This window comes from Mesoplodon densirostris, chromosome 17 (genome assembly GCF_025265405.1).
Source record: "Mesoplodon densirostris isolate mMesDen1 chromosome 17, mMesDen1 primary haplotype, whole genome shotgun sequence".
In the NCBI taxonomy this organism is placed as follows: Eukaryota; Metazoa; Chordata; class Mammalia; order Artiodactyla; family Ziphiidae; genus Mesoplodon; species Mesoplodon densirostris.
In genome coordinates, this window is record NC_082677.1 from 415,346 (window position 1) to 435,650 (window position 20,305).

The 20,305-nt window shown below is 42.3% G+C and overlaps 1 protein-coding gene across 1 annotated transcript in view; it reads right to left on the reverse strand.

Annotated features, from left to right (window-relative positions):
* Positions 1-9,292, reverse strand: part of PSPC1 (paraspeckle component 1) — a 60,229-nt gene extending 50,937 nt beyond the window's left edge. The window contains exons 1-2 of the mRNA XM_060080046.1: positions 8,767-9,292; positions 2,313-2,614 (exon numbers count right to left, since the gene is read on the reverse strand). Of these exons, the coding sequence (XP_059936029.1) occupies positions 2,313-2,614; positions 8,767-9,126 (662 nt within the window). The 5' untranslated portion in view covers positions 9,127-9,292. The remainder of the gene's footprint in view (positions 1-2,312; positions 2,615-8,766) is intronic.
* Between the last annotated feature and the right edge of the window lie 11,013 nt (positions 9,293-20,305).

Here is a 20,305-nt window from a genome sequence, read left to right on the forward strand (position 1 = left end):
AAGTGCCAGAGGTGAGCACAGTATCAGATAAAAGAAATCAATTCAGTAATCAACTAAGGAATTTGTACATCTGAAGACTAAGTAAGAATGCATATCCAGAGCTTTCTTGTTGGGCAAACTGAAATGAAAGACATGTTAATATGGCAACAGGTTTAATGACCATCATAATTACTTTAAAATATTTTAAGTAAATGGAGAGATACATCACATTCGTGGATTGGAAAAGGTTGATAGAAGATGTTAATGTTCCCCAGAATGATCTGTAAACTCAAAGCAATTCCAATCAAAAGCCCAGCAGATTATAAACAGAAACTAACACACCACTGTAAAGCAATTATACTCCAATAAAGATGTTTAAAAAAAAAAAGGCCCAGCAGAATTCCTTTTAATTGACAAGCTGATTTTAAAACCAGTAAGGACATACAAAGAAATGATAATAACCAGAACAATTTCGCAAAAAGAATCAAGTTGGATGATACTATCTGACTTCAAAGCTTAGGGTAAGGCAATTAAGAAAGTACAGTACTGGTGTAATAGACATACTGATCAATTAAACAGAAAAAAAGAGTACAGATTTTTTCCCCAGTTTTTTGATAAAGGTAAAAATTAACAAAGGGGAAATCATAATCTTTTCAATTAATGGTGCCAGAACACCCAAATACCTATGTTATATAAATAAACCGTTACCTCCCATCATACTCAATACGAATCACAGGTTTAAATAAAAAGCTATAAAACTTCTCAAGAAAACATGAGAAAGCTTTGCTACCTGAGGAAAGGCAAAGTATCATACAAGGATTCAAAAAGAACAAAGCATGAAAGAAAATAAATTGATAAACCGGACTTCACAAAATATAAAAACTTCTGCCTTTGAAAAACACTATTTAAAAAATTAAAAAGGGGCCTCCCTGGTGGCGCAAGTGGTTGAGAGTCCGCCTGCCGATGCAGGGGATACGGGTTCGTGCCCCGGTCTGGGAGGATCCCATATGCCGCGGAGCGGCTGGGCCCGTGAGCCATGGCCGCTGAGCCTGCACGTCCGGAGCCTGTGCTCCGCAACGGGAGAGGCCACAACAGTGAGAGGCCCGCATACCGCAAAAAAAAAAAAAAAAATTAAAAAGCAAACCACAGACTGGGAGAAATAGTCTTAATACAGACCTGTACCCAGATTTGTTAATAATGTAAGACAAACAAGTCAATTAAAAAACAGGCAAAAAATGTCAACAGACGTTTCAAAAAACACATAAAAATAGCCAAAAAGCACATGAGAAGATGCTCATCACTGGTGATTAGGAAAATAGAATTTAAACCACAAGGAGACACCACTACACTCACTCGAGTATCTAAAAGGCGGAAAATACGAAGTGCTGGTAAGGACATGATCAACGAGGACTCTCATTCATTGCTGGTGGGAATGTAAGATGGTCCAAACAGTTTGGAAAACAGTCTGGCAGTTTCCTCTAAAGCTGAACATAGGGTCATTTCCTCCTAAGTATTACCCAAGCCACATGAAAGCATAATGTTCACAAGAAGGTTTATACACAAATGTTCATAACAGCTTTATTCACAATGGCCAGTAGTTGGAAGCAACTTGAACATCCACCCACAGGTCACCGGACAAAGTTGTAACTCGGTCATAAGAAGGAACAAAATACTGATACAATGATATGGATGAAATCTCATAAACATGCTAAGCAAAAGAAATCAGACATGAAAGAATACACACTATATAATTTCATTTCTATGAAATACAAGAAAAGACAAAACTAATTTATAATAACAGAAAGATCAAGAGTGGTCTAGGCAGGGATAAGATGGTCTAGGCAGGGATAAGAGGTGGGGAGTAACTGCAAAAGGACACAAAGGAACTTTTGTTGAATGCTGGAAATGTTCTATATCTTGACTGTGGTAGTAGGTTACATGACTACATACATACATTTTTAAAAACTCATTGAGCTCTACATGCAAAATTGGGTGCATTTTAACATATGTAAATTATACTTCAAAGTTGATTAAAATGTCATTCATTCACTAAATGTGCTTTGCACACAACAGACGTTCAGTAAGTTGAACAAAAATTGTAATACAAAACATTCCTGAGATTCATGTAGAATGGATCAGTACACTGAAGTCTGAATAAAGTATGACTCCTGATGGTACATAAATATACCCTATTTGTATTCACTGAGTATTTACTCAACACCTACTTACCACATGCCAAGACAACATACAGAATGCACTACAAAGAAAGAAATGAGAACAGAGAGAAGCCCACGTGTAACTGTACAGAAGAATGACAAGACATTTAAACTCACGTTGTTAGCAAGAATGCCCCATCACCACATCTCTCCAGAGCCTTTCGTGCAGGAGGTTTTGCTGCGAATTCCACAAAGCCTTTTCCCGTAGCTCTACCACGGTCATCCACAACAACCACAGCTTTCTCTACTGGACCAAACTGGGAAAATGCTTGCTCTAGAAGCTCATTGGAGACAACCGGAGAGAGGTTCTTGACAGTTAAGGCTGCTCCATGTGTAGCAAAACGAATTCGGAGAGGTCTGCTCTTCAAAATGGTGCCATCCAGCTCTGCTTTTGCAATTTCAGCCAGTGTTCTGGACTCCTTTATAGGAAGAAAAAAATCACCTTTTAAAAATTACAGTAACAAAAAATTTTAAATAGTGGTTTGTTTCTAGGGAAGAGAGCTGGGCAGCTTTAGAAAATGACTGATGAGGTCATTTTGTTTTTGCGTCGTTCAATGATGGTATCACATGCATTTTATTAATATTTTAAAGATAATTAATTTTAAACAATTTAAGTAGAAAGCTCCAACCTCAATGTCGTGTAAAAAGTCATCACTTAAAGATGATCTACTCATAAACAAATTGCCAACTATTAAATATTCAAAATAATATCTTTTATCAATCTCTTACATGTATTAAAAGAAACACATAATTACTTTTTGAGACCGATTACCAGTTACTAGAAACTACTACTGAAAATATATTAATTCTCTATACACTCCATGTTTCTGATATTTGCATCTTAATAAAGCGTACCACCTCTCCAATGCCAGACAAATCCCTTTCCATTTTTATTTCCATTTCTCTTTTATACTATCTGTAAGAAAACTACTATCAGGTGTTATTAATCACCTCTTCTGAAATACTTTCATGGGCCACACATTTCTCACCATTACAGTGAGAGAAGCAAACACACATTCATGGGCTGTAAGAGTTCTCTCCCAAAAAAAGAGTTCTCTCCATTATACAGAAAAGTGCACATACACTTATTATAAACTAGAAAATACATTCATTGCTGAAACTACAAGTTAAGAGAACTTCCTTCTTCAAGAATTCCAAGTTGGTATAAAACATAGGCATCTAAAACAACAAACTGGTAAACTTACTACAAGTATGTTCTTTCCGTGCTGTGAAAACTTCCCAGCAAAAACTGAAAGAGGCTTTATACGCATTTGTGAGAAAAGTACAAATGTACTTTCTTATGAATAAGGTCGCAATAGCTTTTTATTCAATCCCTAAACTGTCCACAACAGCTTTAAATTACAGCACTTAAGCAAAAATCTACCTACAGACCTGATTTTACAAAGACAAATGAACCTAACCTTTTTATAGATATTCAAAATGAACATTTTGTTTATTACTCTTAACTTAATAACAGTAGTAGTAGTACCAGCAAACATTTCACGAATATCTAACAAGGGATATGTCCTTTGCAGCTAAGATGTCATGTAATCCAGCAACTCTGAGAGGCAGATTTTAGGAATAGAGTCTTGAATTAAAATGCTGTCACACATATAACTGGGAATGGGAAGAAACGTGAGGAAATTTCATGGGGTGATGATAACATCTTGATCTAAAATCATGAAACCATACACTTAAAATTTGTGCATTTCATTATATGTAGATTTCAAATACCTTAAAAAACAATATTGCACTCTAGTTAATGATAAGCATTCTGAAGTGTTTAAGAGTCATCGACTGATGGACGGATGGAAATAAGAGATACAGATATGTGAAAAAAATACAGCAAAATTTAATTGTAGAATCTAGATGTTGAGTGTATGAATGCTCATTTCTATACTCTGAAATTATTCATAATAGCATGTTTGCGGGCAGGGGAATAGACAGAGCCTGGTGAGGACTTTGTAAAACTGTCAAGTGTTTCCGAGGGCATCTCCTGTTCAGATTCAGTCAGACATAGTGACAATGTCACATATCTTCTTTTTTTCAGGATGAGCAAGAAATCTCCATTTTTATGTTAAATCAAGTACTTTTTTACTGTTGGCAACAAATTCAATTTTTAATACTTTCTGGCCAAATAAAATGTTTATGCTGTCAGGAATTTTCAGTGCCACAGTCCATCTTCGAAGTTTATACTTCTTATGGTTTTCAATGGTTCTACATCAGGGTTCCCCAACCTCAGCACTAGTGACAACGTGGAGGGCTGTCCCATGCATTGTAGGATGTTTATGCTAGTAGAACCACCTCCCAGTCTGACCACCAAATATGTCTCCAGACATTGCCAAATGTCCCCTGGGAAGCAAAACCACTCCATTTGAGAACCACTGCTCTAAATGTGTACCAAAGTAACTGTAAAGTCAATTAAAATTATGTATTTGAAATGAACCAAGATTTCTTTACTTCATAGCTCCCGATAATGACATAACTTTTATTAAGTGGTTATTACATGCCAGCCATTCATTCCTCCCCCCATATATATACATATACACACACGTGTGTGCACTATCTTTCATTATCCTTACCAACAATCTAATGAAGTGGGTTTTGTTACTATCCTCACTTCGCATATAGGGAAACAGGTTTATAAAGGTTCAAGTAACTTGTCCAAGATCACACACAAATGCTGATTTCAATCTATACAAAGTTCACAACCTCCATCAATACACCATAAATACAGCCTTCCAGCTGGTATCTCTGCATCACTCTTCACAAAACGTAAACTACAGGTTCTTAACTGAAAGGAATACAAAAAACAAGCAAAAAGAAACTGAAGTGACTACCCCAAGACAGAGACTGCTTCAACTAGGGTCTAATGATTTCCACTGGCTCCACTTTCACTTTCCAACAGCTCTTTCCAAAGCACATGATCTTTTCTCCCATTGTTTACTAATGGTGAAAATTCCCCACCGCAAGAGTACTAATAAGTTAATAAGTATAAGGAAATACACTGACGCAAAATGAAAAAATCCTTATAGTCATTCAGTAAAGTTGCTTAAGTAGCCTGCAGTACATTCATACTGTGAAATACAATGTTGTCATTAAAAAGAATCTAGTGCCATGAAAAGATGTTGAAGACGTTTATATTAAATGAAAAACTCAAAGCACAATACAATGTGTATGGTACAATTTGATTTTTATGGAAAAATTACACAATGTTTAACAGTGATCATCTTTAGTAAATGTACTAAGGTAGGGAAGATCTGCTAATGTTAGAATTGTAATTAAGAGAATGTCCCTGAAATAAAAGATGACTTCAAACTATATGCTGGGCAGGCCCATCACATTCTCTGCTACGTCTCGTCTAATATTTGAACGATCTATAAGAAGAACGTATCATTTCATAATCAAACATAAAAAAGCACTAGAGGAGGGGGTTTAGTCCCCAGTGACTGACTAAAAGTAAATTCAGTTGATTTTAATTCTTTAATTAGAACAATGGTTCTCAAACTTTAACAAGTATCAGAATCACATGGAAGGGTGGTTAAATCCCAAAATTGCTGGGCCCCAACCCCAAATTTTCTGATTCAGTAGATCAAGGGTGGGGCCGTAGAATTTTCTTTTCTAACAAATTCCCAGTTAACAATTTTTGAGATTGTTTAGGGTCAGCATTGCTAGCATGAATGGCAGGGAAAATAATTTAAGTGGACTTCTGCTTACACTAGGAAGAGATCTGAAATTACTGGACGGGGACCAACCACACTTTTGTGAATCACTGCTCCAGAAATCTGGTTTACTAAAGCTAAAAGTAGGGGAAAATAAAAGCAGAAACCAAGTTCCAGTCAAACTAATGACAGTTTTAACTACAGTAAGCTTGCTTTAAAACGCACTACAACTTTCCAGTTAATTTATCCAATCTAAATTGTCAGTAACCATCCAAAACCTAAAAAGCAGCGTCTGGGTCTAAAATTCCACAAAATGTGTCCAAAATACACACAGTGTTTCCCATCGCTCATGTACCATGGACTCACAATATGGGTTAGAACCTCACGAGTAGCTGCCACTTAAATTCTTTTCCCCACCATTACATACAAGGAATGCTGACCCTACACCACCTCAAAAATGTTGCCTCACCTCATTAATTAACTGGAAAACTACAATTAACTAGAAATAAATTAAATATTAACTACTGAACAAGTAAAAAGAATTCCTAAAAACACAAATCAGATCAAATTATACCACTATTTTAGAGCCACTACACCACCAGTACACACTACGGCCACCATACGATTACTTACTTATATTCAGATCAGGTATGCACTATGATTTTTCTAAGTAGAAAAAAATACATAATAACTCAGAAATATTTAAAGCTCTTAAATCTACCTGTTAAACACAGAGTTCAGATTAAACAGTAAAATTATCCATGAAGTAAATCTCATAAACTAAATTCTAATTTCCAACTGACAAATTTTTAACATTCCTACACAAAAATTTAGGGTGATGGAGTCTAGGAGCATATCTCAAAGGGGCAGACAACAGCAGCCCTTCTCACCTCCGCATTTCATAATCCCATAGATAATTATTTTAAAGAAAAGGAAAGCGAGGACCTGTATTTTCCAATATAGTAGCCACAAACCACATGTGGCTATTTAAATTAAGAATAAAAATACAGGGCTTCCCTGGTGGCGCAGTGGTTGAGAGTCCGCCTGCCGATGCAGGGGACGCGGGTTTGTGCCCCGGTCCGGGAAGATCCCACATGCCACGGAGCGGCTGGGCCCGTGAGCCATGGCCGCTGAGCCTGCGCGTCCGGAGCCTGTGCTCCGCAACAGGAGAGGCCACAACAGTGGGAGGCCCGCGTACCGCAAAAAAAAAAAAAAAAAAATACAGTGTGTGTGGAAAAAAAATGAACATGGGGAAACAGAAAAAAATAAATAAATTACAAAAATAAAGAAAGAAAGAAAGAATAAATAAAATTTAAAAGTCAACTCCTCAGCCGCAATAGCCACACTGCAAGTGCTGAACACTCACATTCGGCCAGTGGCTATTCTATTGGACAGTGCAGACACATTGAGGGAGGAAGAATTTTTAGTAGCTTTAAAATTAGGAAGGAAAAAGATTTTTCCACATCAAAAAAGAAATGTTTATTGGCTTAAGTCTAAGGCTTCCAAAAGAGGGAAATTCAGCCTTACCATTCTTGCTCCAGAATGTCAGCTTCAAAATAGAACAAGATGGTGCCAGAGGCCAAAGATTGTTAAAATGTTAAATAACACCCTTCTGGAAAGTTTACTAAAAGTTGCCTATAATACGTTATTGTAGAAGCCTAAAAGCCTAACTTCCTTTAAGATAAGTTTTGGATTTACGTTAAAAATAATTTTAGCAAGTGAAAGGCTGTTTCTCTAATGTCCAAAGGATAATTAAACATACTTATAATTTCATGTTCAAAATGCCATTTATTAAACTTGAATTTTAAGAAACTGTCTAGGGCCTCCCTGGTGGCGCAAGTGGTTGAGAGTCCGCCTGCCGATGCAGGGGATACGGGTTCGTGCCCCAGTCTGGGAGGATCCCATATGCCGCGGAGCGGCTGGGCCCGTGAGCCATGGCCGCTGAGCCTGCGCGTCCGGAGCCTGCGCGTCCGGAGCCTGTGCTCCGCAACGGGGGAGGCCACAACAGTGAGAGGCCCGCATACCGCAAAAAAAAAAAAAAGAAAAAAAAAGAAACTGTCTAACCCTCCTCTTGAAGCCATTCAGATCTTCAAATGTTCTCCCTAATACTAGTGTCACTGCATTATAATCAGTTTTCTCTACGTATTAAAATTTTGCCTTTGTCTACTCACGGAGAGAACTCGATTTTGAAAGTTTAAGTTCCAAAAAGAAAGCTTTGGGAAACTGCAATGAACATAAAATTCGAGGATCAAACTAGAAAGACAAAAGACACAAAACCCACTTATTTATATAAAACGGCCTCCCTCTAAGAAAGATATTCTGTTGGGGGAAAAAAATCCATCTAAACACGAATTACATTAATGCTGTGTAAGTGACACTGTGAGCACAAAGCACACAGAAAAACCTAATAAAGTAGCTCTTTTGTCCTGTAAGTGTAAACTCTCACTGCTCAACTTTCTTTTAAAGATAACTAGAGAGGCACAGTTTATGCATGATGTCGGAAAACCTATTAAGGTTTAGACTGAAAAAAGGTAAAATATGTGCTATTCTAGTATCACAATGTATAAGCGAGACATAAAATAGCAGTAAGTCCTCGTGGGAAGCACCCTCACACGAGGCACGCGCTGAGAAGAGGAAGGGAGGGGAGACGAGGGGAGACGAGGGGAGACTTGGGGAAAGGAGGGGAGAGGAGACGAGGGGAGGGGAGGGGAGACGAGGGGAAGGGAGGGGAGACGAGGGGAAGGGAGGGGAGGGGAGACATGGGGAAGGGAGGGGAGACGAGGGGAGACGAGGGGAAGGGAGGGGAGACATGGGGAAGGGAGGGGAGGGGGGAGGGGGAGGGGGAGGGGAGGGGGGAGACGACCTCTCGGCCCCCGCGGCCCCGCGCCCCGCCCCCGGCTGCCCCTCACCAGGCGGATGAAGCCGAAGCCGCGGTCGCGGTTAATGAAAACCTCGCTGGGCTCGCCGTAGCGCTCGAACAGCCGCTTGAAGTCGTCCTCGGTGATGTCCGTGGGCAGGTTCCCCACGAAGAGGCGGCAGCGCTGCGTGTATGTCTTCTCGCCCGGCTTGAGGAAGCTCTTGATGTCGATGGTGAAGCCGCCCTCCTCGGCCGGCCGGTCCTCGGCGGGCACGGCGGGCGCGGGCGGCTCGCCAGGAAGGGCGAGCGCCATGGCCGCCGGCTCGCCCTCGCCGGCCGCCGACTCTAGAGCGCGAAGGCGCGCCGGGTTCTTCTCGATGCGCACTTGCTTCAGGTTTCCTCTCAGCATCATCTCAGCGCGTGCCCCCCCGGACCTGGCCTACAGCTCGACCTGCGTGTCGATGTCCGCGCACGGAACCGGGGTCAGGAAGGACGCCCTCGGGGACGCCGCCAGCCCAGGGCCCGCACTCACGCCCCGGCCGCTCGCCCAAGATGGCGCCGCCACAACCGCGGTGGGAGGGAGAGACGCCGCACAAGCCCCGCCCCTCCGCCGAAGCCGCGCCGGGGCCAACGCGCCTGCGTACTGCTGCGCCCACGCCTGGTGGCGTGCGCATGCGCACCGCTGTGCGCGCGTCCCTGTTCGCAGCCTTCCCAGGGCTGAGAGGAAGGACGATCCCTATCCCCGTAGGTAACAGTGATGTTGGAAGTTGCAGCAGTGTGTGAAAACGCAGTGATTCGGGAAATGTCCACATTCTCTTAGATGCCCAGCTCAATTTTCAATGACAACAGAAAGTGAAAACTTGCAGATTTTATACATAGCATTAAATAACGAGGTATTTCCCAGTAATTGAAACAAAAACACATTTCTGCCCTTTTCAAGAGCAAGCTTTTATTATACTTCCTAATGAAAAATCCAATTCTATAAAATAATTGTGATGTTGATTATTCACCTCAGAGAAGGACTCCGTGAACACCTATGGACCACACCCTAGGACAGGGTCATCAAACGTTTTCTGCAAAGCGCCAGATGGCAAATATTTTAAGATCTTCAAGCCATAACCTGAGTCGGCCAAACTACTCAGTTCTGCCCAGTACCGCTCCTGGCACGTGGTAGGTCTTCATTGGGTATTAAAAAGAAATGAATTCACAGTCACTTTACAAAACCGTTCAGTTTCTCGTGAACTTAAACAAATGCTTACTTTAGAACAGCAATCCCTCTCCTATTCGTCCAACTGAAATGAAAACTTGTGTTCACACAAAAACCTGTATGAAAATGTTCATAGGGCTTTATCTGTAATCACCGAAAACTGGAAACAACCCAAATGTCCAACTGGTGGATAGACTAATGTAGAAGGGCAACTGAGGACATGGGAAGAGACATAACCCAAGAATCGGCTCACCTAACAAGCTGGGTGCGTGCGAATGTTTCAGGACTGCAAGCAGTACTGATTGTTCTGGGCACTGACCCACGCATGTCCTCGGTATAATCGGGACCATAAGGAAATAAGGAGGTGCATTGATTAGATGTTCAAGGAAGGCACAGCCCGCGCTAAATAGAACTCTTTGTATTAGATAAAGTTATAAGTAAAGTACATCTAGCTCTTAAAGTATGCTTTTAATTACAAAAAGTATAATAGTTGTAAGATAAAGCTTAAATAAATACGCCATAGTGGACTGAGGGCTTTGCTGTTTTGCCTGAGCGAGCAACAGCCCTCTACCACTGTGCTTTAACGCATTCATCTCATGTGTTGGACTCATTTTCGTCTCTGACTGAACAACTGCAACAACTAACAGTGGTACATTCATATAATAGAATATATTAGCAGTAAAAAGGACTAAACTCCTGATAGACGCAATAATGTGACTCAAAGGCTACATACCGAATATATGACATTCTGGAAAACTAGCTACAGAACACAGATCGGTGGTTGCCAGGAGCTGGGAGGTAGGGAGGGTTGACTAAGTAGAGATACAGAGAAATTTTTGGAAAGATAAAAGTACATCTTGGGACTTCCCTGGCCGACCAGTGCTTAGGACTCAACGCTTTCATTGCCGTGGCCCCGGGTTCAATCCCTGGTTGGGGAACTGAGATCCTCCCCACCTCACTCACAGCTGATATTGTCGAATTTATTAATCTCACCGAAAAAAAAGGCACAGCAAATAAAATTGGTTCTTTCCATCAGCACCAAATCAACCAACCTAATTCCATATGTAGCCATATGCGCTGCCTTCCCTCCTGTTACAATGAATGAATGTTCAAAAATCCCCTCTTAGGCCAAACCACTGGACGGCAGGTTTCAAGTGCTTTGCTTCTACAGTTACCTAATCCCCATCCAAGTGATTAGTTACTTGATCTGTACTGAACTATTTCCATCAGCAAAAGAAAGTGTTGATAAAACTTGCATCTTGGAAAACAAGAAAAAAGGAAAGAAAAGGGAAAAACCTTCTCTACGCCGTATGTTGCCCTTTAGCTACTATTTCTTTAGTCAAGAAAGAAAGAAAGGAAACAAGAGTTGTCTGTTTTTTGTCTCGATTTGCTCATCCTTGATTTCTTCAGCCACACTGATCAGATGTCTATCCCACATTCCATCGCTCTGAAACCTCTCTTGTCACCATGGGCGACAGCTTCCACTTTGACCAGATGCAGCAGTCATATCACAGATCTTCCAGCAGCATTTGATGTTGTAGATCTGGGCCTGAGTTTTTTCATGTGTAACGTGGGAAGAATACCTTCTTTACAGAGTTATTGTGCCTATTAAATGAATTAAAGTATAGTCTTTGGAAAATAATCTGGCATCATAAATACAAGTACTATTATTGATCGCTTCCCTCCTACCTTTTTGAAACACTATTCTACCTTCTGCACTACGATATTCCCTGATATTCTCACAGCCACTGGCCACTCCTTACTCTCTCTGTCTTTCCTGGGAATCTTCACTTGAGAACCACAGGTCCAGGTCCTCCTCTCCTCTTCTGCTACACTCATTCCCTAGGTCAGACCGTCCACACCAGGGTGCCTCAGAAGCATTGGAGCAGGTTTTTTAAACCTCAACACGATATTTTGGACTGAATAATCATGTATCGTGAGGAGATGTTTAGCAGCATCACTGGCTTCTACCCGGTAGATGCCAGTAACACCTCACTCGCAGTGGTTACAAACCAAAATGTACTGGGAATTATTCTAATTGCTTTACACTCACTCATTAATCATCACAACAACCTTTTAAGGTATATGCTATTAATATCATCTTTTTTTTAAAGACTTTAGTTTTTGGAGCTGTTTTCAGTTCGCTGCAAAATTAAGAGGAAGGTATAGAGATTTCCCATGCGCTCCCTGCCCTACACCTGCAGTCTCCCCACTATCAACACCCCCACCACGTGGGACATTTGTTACACTTATTGACCCTACACTGACATGTCATCATCGCTCAGTCAAGAGTTTACATTAGGGTCACTCTTGGTGGTGTACAGACTCTGTCGCCCACAGTCAAGAGTTTACATTAGGGTCACTCTTGGTGGTGTAGAGCCTGCGCGTCCAGAGCCTGTGCTCTGCAGCGGGAGAGGCCAAAACAGTGAGAGGTACCACAAAAAGAAAAAAAGAAAAACAAAAAAAGAAATGGGCCAACGACCTTAATAGACACTTCAGCAAAGATTTAGATGGCAAATGAGCATATGAAAAGATGCTCCATGTTGTATGTTATCAGGGAAATGCAAACTCAAATAAAAATGATATACCACTGTACCCCTGCTAGAATGGCCAAAATCTGGAACACTGACAACACCAAAGGCTGGAGGATATGGAGCAAAAGGAACTCTCACTCATTGCTGGTGGGAACACAAAATGGTGCAGCCACTTAGGAAGACACTTTGGCTGTTTCTCGAAAACAAAACCCTTACCATATCATCCAGCAATCTCACTGCTAGTATTTACCCAGAGGATGGAAAAATTAAATCCACACAGATTTTTTTTTTTACTTTATTTATTTATTTATTTTTGGCTGCATTGGGTCTTTGTTGCTGTGTGTGGGCTTTCTCTAGTTGCAGCGAGCAGGGGCTACTCTTTGTTGCGGTGCACGGGCTTCTTGTTGCAGAGCACGGGCTCTAGGTGCGTGGGCTTCAGTAGTTGTAGCACGCAGGCTCAGCAGTTGTGGCGCACGGGCTTAGTTGCTCCGCGGCATGTGGGATCTTCCCAGACCAGGGCTCGAACCTGTGTCCCCTGCATCGGCAGGCAGACTCTCAACCACTGCGCCACCAGGGAATCCCTGGCCCATTTCTTAACCAGGTGTTTTTCTTATTGTTGAATTGTAAGAGTTCTTTGTGTATTTTAGATAACAGTCCTTTATCAGATGTGTCTTTGGCAAATATTTTCCCCCAACCTATGGCTTGTCTTTTTATTCTTGTGACATTGTCTTTCACAGAGCAGAAGCTTTTAATTTTAACGAAGTTCAGCTTATCAATTCTTTCTTTCACGGATTGTGCCTTTGGAGTATCTAAGAAGTCATCAGCAAAGCAAAAGCCATCTAAACTTTCTCCAGTTTTTCTTCTACGAATTTTATAGTTCTACATTTTACATTTAGGTCTGTGGTCCATTTTGAGTTAACTTTCTGAAGGATGTAAGGTTTGTATCTAGATACAGTGTTTTACATACGGATGTCCAGTCATTCCAGCACCATTTGTTGAAAAGACAATCTTTGCTCCATTGTATTACCTTTGCTCCGTTGTCAAAGATCAGTTGATCTATACCCATGAGGGTCTATTTCTGGACTCTATGCTATTCCATGGATCTCTTTTTCTTTTGCCAGTGCCACACTGTCTTGATTACTGTAACTTTATGGTAAGTCTGGTAGTCAGGTAGCATCAGTCCTCCAACTTTCTTCTTCAGTATTGTGTTGACTATTCTGAATCTTTTCCCTCTCCACGTAAACTTAAGAATCGGTTTGTCCATATTGACAAAATAACTTGCTAGGATTTTGATTGGGATGCCATTGAATCTATGGATCAAGTTAGGGAGAACTGACATCTTGACAGTATTGAGTCTTCCTATTCACGAACATGGACTGTCTCTCTATTTAGTTCATCTTTGATTTCATTCATAAGAGATTTGTGGGCTTCCCTGGTGGCGCAGTGGCTGAGAGTCCGCCTGCTGATGTGGGGGACACGGGTTCGTGCCCCGGTCCGGGAAGATCCCACATGCCGCGGAGCGGCTGGGCCCATGAGCCATGGCCGCTGAGCCTGCGCGTCCGGAGCCTGTGCTCCGCAACGGGAGAGGCCAGCGTACCGCAAAAAATAAATAAATAAATAAATAAATAAAATAAGAAGTTTATAGTTTTCCTCATATAGATCTTGTAGATAATTTGTTACATTTATATCTAAGTATTCATTTGTTTTGGGTGGCAATGTAAGTGGTATTGTGTTTGTAATTTCAAATTCCACATGTTCATTGCTGGTGTGTAAAAACATTAATGACTTTTGTGTATTAACCTTGTATCCTGACTTTTGTTTATTAACCTTGTATCCTGAAATCATCCATTTACTTTTTTTTTTTTTGCCATACCACGCGGCTTGTGGGGCCTTAGTTCCCTGACCAGGGATAGAACCCGAGCCCCCTGCATTGACAGCATGGAGTCTTAACCACTGGACCGCCAGGGAAATCTCCCCCCTCCATTTACTTTTTATCTATATATGCCTTTATACATTTTTTTAAAGATTTATTTTTTTACATTTATTTATTTTATTTTATTTTTGGCTGCATCTGGTCTTAGTTGCGGCACACGGGATCTTCACTGAGGCATATGGGATCTTCCCTTGCGGTGCACGGGCTCTTTGTTGTGGCACACAGGCTTCTCTCTACTTATGGTGTTCAGGCTCCAGAGCACGTGAGCTCTGTAGTTTGCGGCACGCAGACTCTCTAGTTGAGGCACACGAGCTCAGTAGTTGTGGTGCACAGGCTTAGTTGCCCCAAGGCATGTGGGATCTTAGTTCCCCGACCAGGAATCAAACCCGCGTCCCCTGCAGTGTAAGGCAGATTCTCTACCACTGGACCACCAGGGAAGTCCCTATGCCTTTACATTTAAAGTGAGTTTCTTATACGCAACATAGAATTGGGTCTTGTTTTTTGATCAACTCTATCTTTTAATTGGTAATCTCTGTCTTTTAATTGGTGCACTTAGATCAATGATGTTCAAAGTGATTACTGCTATAGTTTGATTTATATCATATTTGTTATCATTTTCCATTTGTTGCCCTAGTTCTTTGTTCCTATATTTATATTTTTTAATTGAAATATAGTTGGTTTACAATGTTAGGTTAATTACTGCTGTACAGCAATGTGACTTAATTATACATATAATAATTTATTTTCATTTTTTTCCATTATGGTTTATCATGTTCCTATTTTTGTAGACCACACTTTCTGCCTTCTGTGGTTTTTTTTGTTTTTTGTTTTTTGTTTTTTTTCTGTACGCGGGCCTCTCACTGCTGTGGCCTCTCCCGTTGCGGAGCACAGGCTCTGGACACACAGGCTCCGCGGCCATGGCTCGCGGGCCCAGCCGCTCCGCGGCATGTGGGATCTTCCGGGATCGGGGCACGAACCCGTGTCCCCTGCATCGGCAGGCGGACTCTCAACCACTGCGCCACCAGGGAAGCCCCCCTTCTGTGGTTTTAACTAAGCATTTTATAATTTCATTTTCTCTCCTTCTTAGCATATCAGTTGTACTTATTTTTCTACTTTTTTAAGTGGTTGCCCTAGAGTTTGCAATATACATTTACTTACAACTAATCCAAGACCACTTTCAAATAACACCGATAACTTCACAGGTAGTGTAATTTGTAATAGTAAAATAATCCTGATTCCTCCCTCTCATCCCTTGTATCATTTCAGTCATTCATTTCATCCATATACAGGCATATATATGTATAATTTAATATATTGTTTCTATTATTATCTTGAACAAAGTTATCTGTTAGATCAATTAAGAATAAGAAAAATAGGGCTTCCCTGGTGGTGCAGTGGTTGGGAGTTCGCCTGCCGATGCAGGGGCCGCGGGTTTGTGCCCTGGTCCGGGAAGATCCCACATGCCGCGGAGCGGCCGGGACCGTGAGCCATGGCTGCTGAGCCTGTGCGTCTGGAGCCTGTGCTCCGCAGCAGAAGAGGCCACAACGGTGAGAGGCCTGCGTACCGCAAAAAAAAAAAAAAAGAATAAGAAAAATAAAAGTTTTTATTTTATATTCACATTCCTTCTCCAGTGCTCTTACTTTCTTTATATAAATCTGAGTATCTGACATATATTATTTTCTTTCTCTGTAAAGCACATCTTTCAACATTTCTTACGAAGCAGATCCACTAGCAACAAATTCCCTCAATTTATCTTTGTCTGAAAAAGTCTTTATTTTTCCTTTGCTTTTGAAGGATAAGATTGCAGGGAACAGAATTCTACAATGGTATTTTTTTTCCTCAACACTTTAAATATTTCACTCCACTCTCTTGTTTGCCTTGTTTCTGAGGAGAAGTCAAATGTAATTACAATCTTTGTTCCTCTATTGGTAAGGTGTTTTCTTTCTCTGGCTTCTTTCAGGATTTTTTCCTTTAATTTTCTGTCATTTGAACACGACATGCCCACGTGTAGCTTGTTTTTGTGTTTATCCTGCTTGGAGCTTTCTGAGCTTCATGGATCTGTGGTTTGGTATCTGACATTAATTTGGGAAATTCTCAGTCATTATTGTTTCAAATATTTCTCTTGTTCTTTTCTTTCTTCTTCCTCTGGTGTTCCCATGACTTGCATTTACACTTCCACAGTTCTTGGATATTCTCTTCTGTTCCCCCTGACCTCCCTCCTTGTTTCATTGCTTTTCAGTTTTGGAAGATCTTTTGGTTTTGCTTTTGTTGTTGTTTGCTTTTATTTTTATTTTTTATAAATTTATTTATTTATTTATTTTTGGCTGCGTTGGGTCTTCGTTGCGGTGTGCAGGCTTCTCACTGCAGTGGCTTCTCTTGTTGCAGAGCACAGGCTCTAGGCGCGTGGGCTTCAGTAGTTGTGGCACGCGGGCTCAGTAGTTGTGGCACGTGGGCTCAGTAGTTGTGGCTCACGGGCTTAGCTGCTCTGCGGCACGTGGGATCTTCCCAGACCAGGGCTCGAACCCGCGCCCCCTGCACTGGCAGGCAGATTGTTAACCTCTGTGCCGCCAGGGAAGCCCCAGAGTTGTTTTAAGGTCACAGTTCCATAAGGCCGCAGGCACGGGCCCCGTGTTCTCTCCCTGCTCCCGGAGGCCCCCCACCAGCGTCCCCACCTCCTCTGCCCCCACCACCCGCAGGCGGGGCTCGGCCCGTGGTCTGTGCGCTGGCGTCCGCGCTCTGCGGGCCCCGGAGGAGAGGTGCCAGGAGGAGGGGCGATGCACCTGGGTCCGGCTCCTGGAGCCCCATCTGCGCGATGGGTGGCGGCGCAGAGGCTGGATCAGGGCTGGGTCTTCCAGGGTGGGGTGCGCACTCGCCCCGAGAACCCCGTGGAAGCCTGGCCCCTCGGACCCTCCCCTGTGAAAGTCTCCACGTGTCCACAGCAGGTGTGGCACTGCCTTACGGAGGCACTCGGAGGCCCTGACCAGACAACGTACTTCTCTGCAAAGGGAGTGACAATCTGGGTTACCAGTGAAGCCTGCGATTTACGGATAAGCAGAGTTTCACCCACAGAAGGAGGAGGGTGCAGGACCATAGAGTTTTTAAACTTTGATCAGAGCTATTTAGCGGAAGAACACAAAGAGATGCAGTCATTCTTCAGTTAAAGGATGTAATACGAATCTGCGGAGAGTGAAAACGCAGGCCACACCAGCACTGATACGGGAAGAAGCTCTTGGCCTGCAAGCCTGCGGTTCTTGGTCATGCCTTCCGCCTGTCGACGGTGCCTAGATGATCTCACCTGATGTAACCAAGATTGAGAGCTACGGGCCTCCCCAAAGCCCGACAGCACTGCCAGTTACCTTCTTTCTTGAGGGGAATTTGTGGATTTCAGATAAGGATACCTAAATCATTTCCTGAAACTTATCAATTATGAACACATAGCAGGGTTCTGCTCGCAAATAAACATGCAAACAAAAATAAGGGAGGCGAGGAAGGTCAAACCAGGTAGAGAGACGACTTACACAAAACCTGGAGTCGTGACAGGGTCTGCCTCTCGGGGAAACAGGAAGTTTAGAAAGCCAAGTCCCTGGAGGGATGGGTAGGAAGGAATTACAGGTGAAGCTGGTTGAGGCTGCTGGGGCCCAATAGTAAGCGTCCGTGTGCCAAGGCGAAAGCTGGTGTGTCCTCTCGAAACCCCCTGCATGTTAAAATCCTGACCCCAAAGACCTCAGAATGCAACTGCACTTGGAGATGATATTTTAAAGAGGTAGTTAAGTTTAAATGCCTTCATTAGGCGGGCCCCAATCTGATATGACTCGTATCCTTATGCGAATAGAAGTTTGGGGACTTCCCTGGTGGTCCAGTGGTTAGGACTCAGTGCTCTCACTGCCGTGCGCCAGGGTTCAATCCCTGGCGGGCGAACTAAGATTCCGCAAGCCACGTGGCATGCCCCCCCACCCAAAAAAGTAAATGGATGAAAGAAGATGGCCTGTAACTTTTCTTTCTTGTATTATTCTTGTCAGGTTTTGTTATTTCTTTGATATTCATTCAGTATCTTTGTCAGGATATTTTTGGCCTTGTAAAACAAGTTGTGAAGTGCCCTTTTCTTTCTATTTTCTGGGAGTTTATGTTCAAGATGGGTATTATCTCTTCCCTACAGAAGATTTCACCAGAGAAGGAATCTGAGCCTGCAGTTTTCTTTGTGATGAGGCTTGTAATTTCAGAGTCAATTTCTTAAACAGAGACAAGCCATTCAGATTTTCTATTTTTTCCTGGGACAGATTTGGTAAGTTGTTTCTCAAGTGATTAGTCTATCACATTAAATTTGTCAAACTCTTTGACCTAAGTTGATCATAATACTTTCTTACATTTTTAGTGTCCACAGGATCTCCAGTGGTTCTTCATATTGGTTATTTTTCTCTTTTTTGCTCCCTTGATCAGTTTCAATAGTGAAACTGAGTAGGACCCTGTGCAGCTTTCCTGGGTATAAGCTTCTCCATGTTCCCCACCTTTCATTTGTAGGAAAAGCTTTGATCTCCTAGGCCTTCCCCGAGTTCCAAAGAGCAGACTCAAGCAGCTAATAATTAGAGAAGTGAGAAAATGCAGAAACAAGTAATAGTAGCTTGAACAACAGTTGAGCCATAAATCAGTTGCAGAACCTCTAGTCCCTCCTCAAGGGATGTAGGTAACAATCTGAGCAGAGCCTTGAGTCATTTCACAGAAACCAGGGCTCCACCACATGCAAACTGCTTAACAAAGTCAGAGACCAGGCAAACTGGAGCCAGACTGACAGAAATCTGTGTGTTAAGACCCAACCAATCAGAAGAACCATGAGCTGATCACACACTTAAGACCCTTACCCTAATTTTAGTCTTTAAAAACCCTTACCCTGAAGCCACCAGGGCATTCGGGGCCTTCGAGGGTTGGCTGCCAGGTTGCCTTGCTGGCGCCTTGCAAATAAATGCTACTTTCCTTCCCCACAAACCGGGTCAGTGGATTGACTGCTGTGCCTCGGGCAGGCGACCCGAGTTCGGTTTGGTAAACTGGAGGTTTACAATTCTATTAATTTGTAAGCACGTGACTTATGAAAGTCTTTTTTAACACGCGTAAGTGAGCTGTTAGTCGCATTTCCCGGGCTTTAGGTTTCGCTTGCTCTATCTGTAGGCGTGAACCGGAATAACTGCTCTTAACTCCAAATGTGACTTCCAGGGCAGTGATTCATAACCGTCTACTCTCCAAGCTTGAAAGCTCAGCTGCTGGGACTTCCCTGGCTGTCCAGTGGTTAAGACTCCACGCTTCCACTGCAGGGGGCACGGGTTCGATCCCTGGTTGGGGAACTAAGATCCGGCATGCTGTGCGACGTGGCCAGAAAAAAAAAATAAAACAACCACAACTCAGCTGCTTAAAAAAAAACCAGTCATAAGCGTTTGAAAACCTTCTCTAGTCCAGAATATCACACCACTATTTTCCCAAACTAACTTCTCACTTTCTCAAAGACTTGGGCATGTGGCTCAGATTATTCTTTCAACTCTAGTTAACTTCTCAAATTCTTAATTTCATCCTAACATGGTCACACTTTATAGTTCATTATAAGAGATATGCTCCACTTCTCAAATTTTGTACTTCACGTTGTCTTTATCCACCACCTCTTTCCCTTCGGTCTACCGCTGATGCCAAGGAGCTGGAGTTTCAAACTGAAAGCAACGGGGAACTTCAGAGCTTTAAAACAGAAGTGATACGACCTAAAATGATACAGCATCACTCCCTCCACCGAACTTGACTGAGTTCTTTGCTCCAATTACTCATTCACTTCTCTATCCTGTACAGCAAACTGTAACTTATACATACACAGTGGCTATTAGCGACTCTTACTTCACTACAGTACTGAGTAAGGGAGGGACAGGGGATCACAGGAAGAAAA